At 29.3% G+C, this 9,745-nt stretch overlaps 1 protein-coding gene across 1 annotated transcript; it reads left to right on the top strand.

The window, feature by feature from the left end:
• Positions 1-493: 493 nt before the first annotated feature.
• On the top strand, positions 494-778 carry BDR25DRAFT_208289 (uncharacterized protein; the record flags this gene model as incomplete). Its single annotated transcript, XM_033684557.1, has 2 exons — positions 494-567; positions 592-778. Coding segments are annotated over 2 exons (261 nt in total), but the record flags the coding sequence as incomplete, so codon positions are not given.
• Between the last annotated feature and the right edge of the window lie 8,967 nt (positions 779-9,745).

Genomic DNA, 9,745 nt, shown 5'->3' with positions numbered 1-9,745 from the left:
TAACATTGCAAACAACGCTAAGCTGCGCGCTAATGCGCACTATATTCTAGCTATAATTTACAAGTAGTAGCTAGAGAATACGCACTAGGTCTATGTTCTAAAGCAGAAGGAATTTAAGGTAGTATTCTTGCCTGCCTGCCTGCCTATCTGTGTGTCTGTGTCTGTGCTAACTCCTGTGTCTAGGCGTTTTGTAAGAGAAAGCAGTACTGTAATAGTAGCACTATTATAAAAAAAAAGCTACTACTTTTTTTAGTTAAAAAAGTTATAAACTAGCTTTTAAAAACTAGGTTTTGTAAAGTAAAAAGTAATGTTTTTTTAAAATAAAACATGTTTTACCTAGCACTTAGTTTATACTTATATTATAGCTATTACTAACCTCTAGTAAAAGCAGAAGGCGCTAGGCATAAATAGCTACCTATTACTATGTGTAGACAGTGTAAGGGAGTACCTTAGGTTTTTATAGTGTAAGGATGCCTAGTAAGATTAAAAGCAGTATGCTAATAAAAGTAAAAACACGCTACTTAACAGCTACACTAAGGATAAGTTTAAGCAGCTCTGTAGTAAGCTGTAGATAAATAGCGCAGACGCAAGCTTGTCTTTAGTAACAGTAAAGTGTTACTTCTATACACTAGTTAATCTTATGCTAGGCTACTATATGCTTATGTGTAGAGGTAACTGCTGTTTTATAGAGATTTTAGACCTGTTTACTTTTAAGTTTAAAATAGAAAGCCTTACACACTACATGCCTTTAATATTTACTACTTGTGTAAGTAAGTAGAACTAGCATAGCTAGCTTAAAATAATAAGCGCGCTGTAGTATAAAAAGCTAATTCTTTACATGCTTAGTAGCCTAGCCTTTTACCTACTTTATTACTAGAACCTAGGCAACAAGCTCTTTTCTAACTTTAGTAAGTGCTTAGCCTAGTACTGCATATAGCTAATTAAGGCTAGCATAAGTAATTATATAGCAGCCTTTTTTTACAACTCCTAGCGCAACTAAGTTGTAAAGGCGTATAGTTACACTAAAATTTTATTTTAAAAAAAAACTTACTTTTTATATAGTAAAGCAGCTAAGCTAGTAAAGCTTAAAAAAGTTAGTAAAAATTAAATTTAGTAAGTAAGTAAGTAAAATTAAAAGTAAATAGTTAGCTACTACTTTAACTTACTACTATAAAAGTTTATAAGGTCTATAGCTAGCTATCTACTATAGATAAGCTACTTTAAGATCTCTTACATAGCTGTTACGCCTTTAGATAAGCTTCTGTCTTTTATCTAGCTAAAGCTTAATGTGTAGAAGGGCTGCTTTAGCTTACATACTACCTAGATTAACAACCTAGCTGTAGAGGGCCTTATAAGCTTACTACTCTACTTTAGAAAGGTAATCCTTTAAAACTTAGTTACACTGCGCTAGCACTTCCCTAGCCACCCTATGTAGAACCACCTAGTGTTCTAGCATAGAGCGTACGCTGCTTTTACTTAGGACATTAATGTGTCTTTTAACACAGAGGTAGCTCCTAGTTAGCTATTAGTCCTGTACTAGGTAATACCCTTACTTGCTAACTAGCTCTAAGCGCTAGATGCTTAAAATAAGTAGTAAATAAAAGAGCTTAAAAGAGAGCTTAAAAAAAAGCTTAATTATGTGTGTAAGCTGTAGAGATTATAGTCTTAGCAGCTGCAGGTGCTTATGTCTAGCAGCCTTATGTTCTGCCTGGAGGCGTTGCAGGCGCAGGGCGGTCTGCTGCTGCCACCACCTCCACTCAGGCACACAGCAGCTGCGCCGCCGTCGCTGGCAGACGTAGATTCAAGCAGGTATACCTCTGCCCAGGCCAGCATCGCGCCTACGCCGTCTGCGCGCTCGCCTAGCCCATCGCCTCTGCCAGCAGCGCTTGAGCTGGCGCCTGAGCTAGAACCTGCACTAAAGCATTGCATGTGCCGCGCTGTGAGGACTGTGGAGGATCTCTAGCGCAAATAGACAGTAGGCCTGTAGGGCTAGCCTTCTATTGCTAAGCTAGACAAGCGCTAGAGGAATAAGTAGAGGTTAGGTTATTAGAGTAAGCTGCAGTGGTACTCTCTGCAGCTTAAGGTTATTAAGGAGATTTGTGTTACAGTCTACAGTTGGACCAGCGTAACTCCATCCGCGGTGCTCCACAATCGTATCAGGTTGGAGCAGGGCTCGCTTATGGACCAATCGGAGAACACAGAGGCTGCGCAGCTGCCTGCAGTGATGGAAGAATGTGTTGTCTAATAAAAGAGCAGGCCACAAGTCTAACAGAGTCTAAGAGAGCCTATAAAGCTCTTCTTAGCAGGCTTATGTAAACTTGTCTAACTCGCCTTAGCGCTCTTTATACATGTATATAGTCTCTATTTTAAATAACTTCTAAGAGGTGTGTTTAATGTTTAGTTTATTCTTTATATAGACTAAGTAGCATTTAGCTTTTTAAAGAGCTATAATACTATTTATATATCTTATAACATATATACCTCTAACCTTGTCTAACAGGACTGTTTAACCTAGCTACTATACTGCTGTAAATAGAGTAAACTATAATCTAGTCACCTTTACTTCCTCTATTAGCCTAATAGCTCTTACGTAGGACTGTAGACCCTACTGTTAGCCTCTATTATCTGTTCTACTCCCCTCTTTTATAAGAACATTATTAACTTAAGTGCTTCTAGGAAGTAAGGATTATAACATTAAACACTAACGTACTTCATAGGCGAGTTGCTCACACACCTGAGTTGCTTACTTTTGCCAAGACCCTACTAAACTACCCTTCCTACACTAATGCATTCCCTACAACACTACTTAGACGCGCTAAAAGAATGTTAGATACAGCTTATGCTCTAAGCTTTTAAATAAGACATAAAACTCTTAAAGAAATGTGCTATAGCTATATATAAAGTCTTATAAAAAATAACAAATAACTATAGCACTAGATAACCTTTATAAGCTAATTCTACAGCTAAATTATAAAGGCTAGGTAATAAAAAAAAGTAGGTAATTATTAAGACTATACTTAAGCTATATGCATAAGGAATTTCCCCTTAGATAGCATTTATAGCTAATATAGCTAATTCTTTGCGCGCTAAGCGTAATTTAGGCTATGTTTGCATAAACTAGCCTAGTATGTTTGTAAAGCGTTATTTAAAGCTTAAAGTAAAGTTTTAAGTGTAAGTATAGTTAAAAAATATTTAGCTAATTATAAACCTTATTTTACTAAAGTTATACATGTTATTATTCTAGATGCTATACTTAGCTTTAATATTCTTTATAAGGCTAAACCTGCCTTAAATTACCTTAAGACTCTTATAAAAAGCTCTTTTATAGTTATACTTACACTTAAATGTTACTTTAAGCTCTAAATAACACTTTATAAACATACTAGGCTAGTTTATGTAAACATAGCCTAGATTATGCTTAGCACATAAAGAATTAGCTATATTAGCTATAAATGCTATTTAAGAGGAAATTCCTTGTGCATATAGCTTAAGTATAGTCTTAATAATTACCTACTTTTTTTTATTACTTAGCTTTTATAATTTAGCTGTAGAATTAGCTTATAAAAGTTGTCTAGTGCTATAGTTATTTATTATTTTTTATAAAACCTTATATATAGCTATAGCACATTTTTTTTAAGAGTTTTATGTCTTATTTAAAAGCTTAGAGTGTAAGCTGTATCTAATATTCTTTTAGCGCGTCTAAGTAGTGTTATAGGGAATACATTAGTGTAGAAAGGGTAGTTTAGTAGGGTCTTAGCAAAAGTAAGCAACTTAGGTGTGTGAGCAACTCGCCCATGAAGTACGTTACCCCTTTTAAAAAGTATAACTACATAACATAACTTAGATACTAACATAGCCTACATAGCCTTATTAGGATCTACAGAAGTTCTAACCTAAAGTAAAGCTGTTCTAGTAAAACAGATTAATATAATTTAGAACAACATTAAAAAACTCTAGTAGATTAAAAAAGAAATAAGTAAACTAGTAAGTCTTTAATAAAAGGTTAACGTACTTTATAGGCGAGTTGCTTACACACCCAAGTTGCTTACTTTTGCTAAGACCCTACTAAACCACCCTTTTTACACTAATGCATTCCCCACAACACTACTTAGACGCGCTAAAAAAATGTTAGATACAGCTTACACTTTAAGCTTTTAAATAAGACATAAAACTCTTAAAAAAATGTGCTATAGCTATATATAAGGTTCTATAAAAGATAATAAATAACTATAGCGCTAGATAACCTTTATAAGCTAATTCTACAGCTAAATTATAAAGGCTAGGTAATAAAAAAAAGCAGGTAATTATTAAGACTATACTTAAGCTATATGCATAAGAAATTTCCTCTTAGATAGTATTTATAGCTAATATAGCTAATTCTTTACGCGCTAAGTATAATCTAGGCTATGTTTATATAAACTAGCCTAGTATGTTTATAAAGTGTTATTTAAAGCTTAAAGTAACATTTAAGTGTAAGTATAACTATAAAAAAGCCTTTTATAAGAGTCTTAGAGTAATTTAAAGCAGGTTTAGCCTTATAGAGAATATTAAAGCTAAGTATAGCATTTAGAATAATAATACATATAACTTTAGCAAAATAAGGTTTATAATTAGCTAGATATTTTTTAACTATACTTATACTTAAAACTTTACTTTAAGCTTTAAATAACACTTTACAAACATACTAGGCTAGTTTATACAAACATAGCCTAGATTACGCTTAGCGTGTAAAGAATTAGCTATATTAGCTATAAATGCTATCTAAGGGGAAATTCCTTGTGCATATAGCTTAAGTATAGTCTTAATAATTACCTGCTTCTTTTTATTGCCTAGCCTTTATAATTTAGCTGTAGAATTAGCTTATAAAAGTTATCTAGTGCTATAGTTATTTATTATCTTTTATAGGACTTTATACATAGCTATAGCATATTTTTTTAAAAGTTTTATATCTTATTTAAAAGCTTAGAGCATAAGCTATATCTAATGTTCTTTTAGCGCGTCTAAGTAGTGTTATAGGGAATGCATTAGTGTAAGAAGGGTGGTTTAGTAGGGTCTTAGCAAAAGTAAGCAACTCAGGTGTGTAAGCAACTCGCCTATGAAGTACGTTATAAGCTTTTACTAAAAAGTAATAAAAACTTATAGCCTTTTTTAGCCTATAAACTTTTAATAAGCTACTAACTACACCTACTAAATATATAAATTATAAGTAAAACTAGCTAAACTTTAGAATATTTTAACTAAGAAAATAAGCATTATAGCTAAAAAAACTTTAAGACTAGCTTTTTTAAAGCTTTTTAAAGAATTACTAAAAAACCTTTACTCTTTCTTTACTAAATGCTACTTTTATATATAATATAATAAAGAAGCATTTTAGACTAATGTAGAAATAATATCCTAGATAGAACTGCACTTAAAAGGTCTCTCTATAATCTAGTTCTAACTACACGCAGATAACTAGATAGACTTTAGAGCTAATAGCGTAACACTTACTTCTAAAATAAAAGAGGTATTTAGTAGTGTTAAAAACTTTAAAAAAGCTTTAAAAGCTATTTATAAAACTATAGATAAATAAAAAATTACAGTAGATAAACTAAACACCTTAAAATAAGGTAATAGTATAGCTTAGAACTATGTAGTACACTTTTAGAAATAATTAGCTATCTGTAGATAGATAGATTAAAAAGCCCTTTACTATATATTTTATAATAGACTAAGTAAAGTAATAAAAGATAAGTTTATACATAATAATAGACTAACTACTTTTAAAAACTTTATTATATAAGTAACAACTTATAATAACTGCTATAAAGAGAAACTAATAGATCTTAGTTACATAAAACATATATAAAGCTTTCTTTTAAAGAAAAACTAAGTTTTAGAACGTAATAGACTGCCTCTAATAAAGGAATAATAAAAGTAGTTAAAAAATAAGGCCTACCTAAGCTTAAAAAAGTAGGACATTTCTACTAAAATTACCTAAACTTTTAAAAAGAGAAGAATAAAAATACTACTATTATTAAATAGGCTCTAATAGCTAGCTGCTTATAGTATAAGCACTTAAGTAGCAAGAGTAAGAGTAGTGTACAGTGTGCACAGTGTATAAGGTAGGTAAAGTAAGGGCAATATGTTTCTAGTTCTATTACTCTTATCTTTTCTTTATATAAAAAAAAGGGGGATATTTAGATGTTTACGCATAGAGGTTTACACATAAGCATTATATAACATAGATATGTAATCCTACTTATGCGCAATTGCTTATATCTAGGCTATAACACTACTACTATGTATAAACACTAGCAACTTTTCTTTTTATCTAAAAAGTTACCTTTTATACGCGTTACCTCTCTTCTGTCTGTGTAGGTCTATCTAATTATGTTCTGCCTTTACTCTACTCTATTTATTAGAACTTGCCCCTAGTAATGCTGTGCGTTAGGATAGGCTAGTTATGCTATATAAATAGCTTTTCTTTTCTTTATTCTTTGCTTTCTAAGCTTTACTATACAATTCTCTAGCTCTTTTCTTTTTTTATATAGTGCTAGCAGTAATAGATCCTTATAATAAGAAAAATAAGTGTGTATAATATAAAAAAAAATATAAAAAAATAAGCCTTATATAAAAGTGTTATTAGTCTAGTTAGTCTAAGGCATCTTTGCGCACAGGATCTAGCTAGTCTACAGATGCTTCTATCTAAATAGAGAGGTAGTTAGTTAAGACTAATAATTAAAAAGCCTAATTTAGTGTTTTCTTTATACATGCATTTACTAAGTTATTTTTACTATTAATTTACTTAATCTTAGTAATTTTTTTTATATAATTTATAGAGTAATATAATGTTAATTATAAATTACTTTTTACTAGTAGTGCCTAGCTTAATAAAGTAATTATATAGAAACTTTAAATCTATGTAGATTACTACTAGAATTAGTAGTAGTTTAAGCATTTATATAATTTACTATAAAGTTATACTAAAAGTAATTATATTATTAAACTTTTTAACTATTTTATATAGTTTACTAGTAAAGACACTCTTAGTTACTTTTTTACACTTAGTAAAATTTTAGTGTATAATGTTACTTAGTATTTTAAAGTAGTTACTTTACTTTATATAGTCTTTATTACTTAATATAATTAAGAATTCTAGCTATAAGCTAAGATTTTATTATTAGTAAATAATTTATTTATAAAGATAAATAGCTTTACACTATTAAGCTATAATAGTAAGAAAGTAAGACTACGCTTACTATTATCTATCTACTATTAGATTTATATGTTAAGTGTGTTAATATTATTATGTAAAAAGTCTATAGTTTGTGCAGTAATAAAAAGGTTAAATGCTGCCTTTAGTTAATATATAAATGTAATATATACCTCTCTTACATATTACTTAACATATTATTATACAGCATCTTTATTTTTTAAGTTAATTATATAAAAGTAGCTTACTTATTTTTTTTAAGTAAGAACTATTATGTTATGTGTAAGTTTAATTCTTCTACTATTAAACTTAATAAGCTGCTTTTTTACTAAAATAGTTTTTTTTTATATAAAACTTTACTTTTTATAGTTTTTTTTTTCTCTTTATGTAAAATCCTTTATTATAATGCTTAAAGTGTTGTTTATTTATAATCTAGTAATACTAAAAGTGTGCTTTTCTTTATCTATAATTAAAAAGTAGGGGTTGTATAAAAAATATGCATATATAGCTTATTTTTATAGTAGTTATAGTATATCTTAAACTAATACAGTCCTAATTTAGTAGCTCTATACAAGAGTTATACAACCTAGAGTATAGTATTTAGTAGAAAGCTCTAGCGCATCTTTTTTAGTAGCTTTATATACAACATGCGCATAAGCTTATCTGTTAATTAAATGTACACTTATGTAATATTACATAGTTTAAAATGCATTTTATACATAGCTTTTAGGCTTACTTTTATAGCTAAAAGTAGTCTCTAGCTTATTCTCTAAATAGTTAGTAATTAAGTAAGAATTTTGTATTTTTATTTATTTAAGTAGCTAGTAAACACTAGGCAGGTGTCACGATTGTGCACGAGTAAGGTTATAGAGCTTCACGGAGGTCTAGTTTAATTACTACGTGAGGTATCATAGTAGGTACAAGACGTTGTGTGAGGAATAGAAAGGTTTAGAAGGAAATTAGTAATTAAATACTTAGCTTAAAAGTCTAAGCGCTTTAGGTATAAATTAAGCCTGTTTTAAGTTTAGTTAGTGTTAAAGTAGTTTATGCTTAAGTTTATGTCTATATTATGTTATGTTTATATTAGATGTGCACTAATAATACTTTAGTACACGTTTAATACAGTTATGTCTAGGATCTAGAGAGGATACTGTAACAGTACCCCCCCTTTTATTAGAAAGAGAATCCTTTACATTAGTAGTTCTAGCATTAAGTTGTCTTTATTAGGGTATAAGTTTAGTTTAGATAGGTATTAGGTGTAGAATTAGGTTACTGCAGAGTTCTTTTATAGGGCTTTTATAGGTTCCTACAACAGTTTGTTGTATCTAGTTTATTTTATAAGGTATTTATAAATACATTTTTTCTTATTAAACTAGATTTATTTAATATTTTTTATAACATATTTTAGTTTATTGTTTATAATAATAGGTTTAAGTAGCAAGTTTAGCTGTCTAGGTAGATAGTTAGATTTAGAGGCTACTTAGCGCAGTAATAATATGTAAAACACAGGGTGTATCTTTATGCTGTTAGGTAGGATTAATTAGTAAGCATATAATAAGACTATATAGGCTACTGTAAAGGGGCTAAGGTTTTTTTAATTAAGTTTTTTTTAATTATTAGTTTATTTAAATATTTCTAGTGTCTAGCTAGACCTTCTTGCTAGCTGCATACGCAGGGGCAAGAGTTTAAAATTAGTTTATGTACTCTTATTAAAAAGCTTAAGCCTATATAAGCTTTTTATAAACATATTTAAATATATTTTAAATTTTATTAATAAGTCTATTTACATTTATTACTTATATAAATTAATAAGTTAGTTAGAGGGTATTTAAAAGTAGTTTAAATTTTATTTAAAAGTAGTATCTATAGTTTACTAAAAATAGAGATACTTATGTTAATTTAAATGTTATGTTATTAGCTTTAAACTATGCTATAGCTAACTATTTTACCTAGTTATTCTACTAGTAGTTTATATACACTTATAAGACTTATTTTATTACAGTGTTTACATTTTTAGTCTAGCTATTAGTCTTTAGGTAAAAAGCTGTAGATAGATAAAAGATAATTTAAAGCTATTTACAAAGTTTATTCTAGAAAGCTAAGACAAACTACATACCTTTATTTAATATAATTATGTTAGGCAGGCTATAGTAAACTTATATGTATTAGTAGAATAACTAGGCTATATTAGGGGCAGTTATAGAGGAATATAGTATTAAGTGTTAATACTTAGTTAAGTAATTAATAACTACTATAATATTTATATACTCTTTAGATAGGGGTAGGTTTATAATAAAATTAATTAATATGTCTTTTTAAGCTTATTTAAGGATTAAAAGTAGTTTAAGTAGGCTATTATACCTTTCTTAAAAGGCCTTTACTTTACAGCAAGTATAGCAACATAATACATATTAGCGTACAGTATAGAACATGCAGGGCTAGTAGTACTCTCTCTGTAGTAGGTTAAGAGTCTTTCCTCTGCCTAGGTGTCCTTTAATAGGCAAGTTGTGTATAATTTAAAGTAGTTTAATTCTTAGTTTATTAAAATTA

The sequence above is a fragment of the Lindgomyces ingoldianus genome (assembly GCF_010093535.1).
Source record: "Lindgomyces ingoldianus strain ATCC 200398 unplaced genomic scaffold BDR25scaffold_2, whole genome shotgun sequence".
Lineage (NCBI taxonomy): Eukaryota > Fungi > Ascomycota > Dothideomycetes > Pleosporales > Lindgomycetaceae > Lindgomyces > Lindgomyces ingoldianus.
The sequence above is the reverse complement of the archived record's forward strand: the minus strand, read 5'-3'. Positions and strand labels throughout refer to the sequence as shown.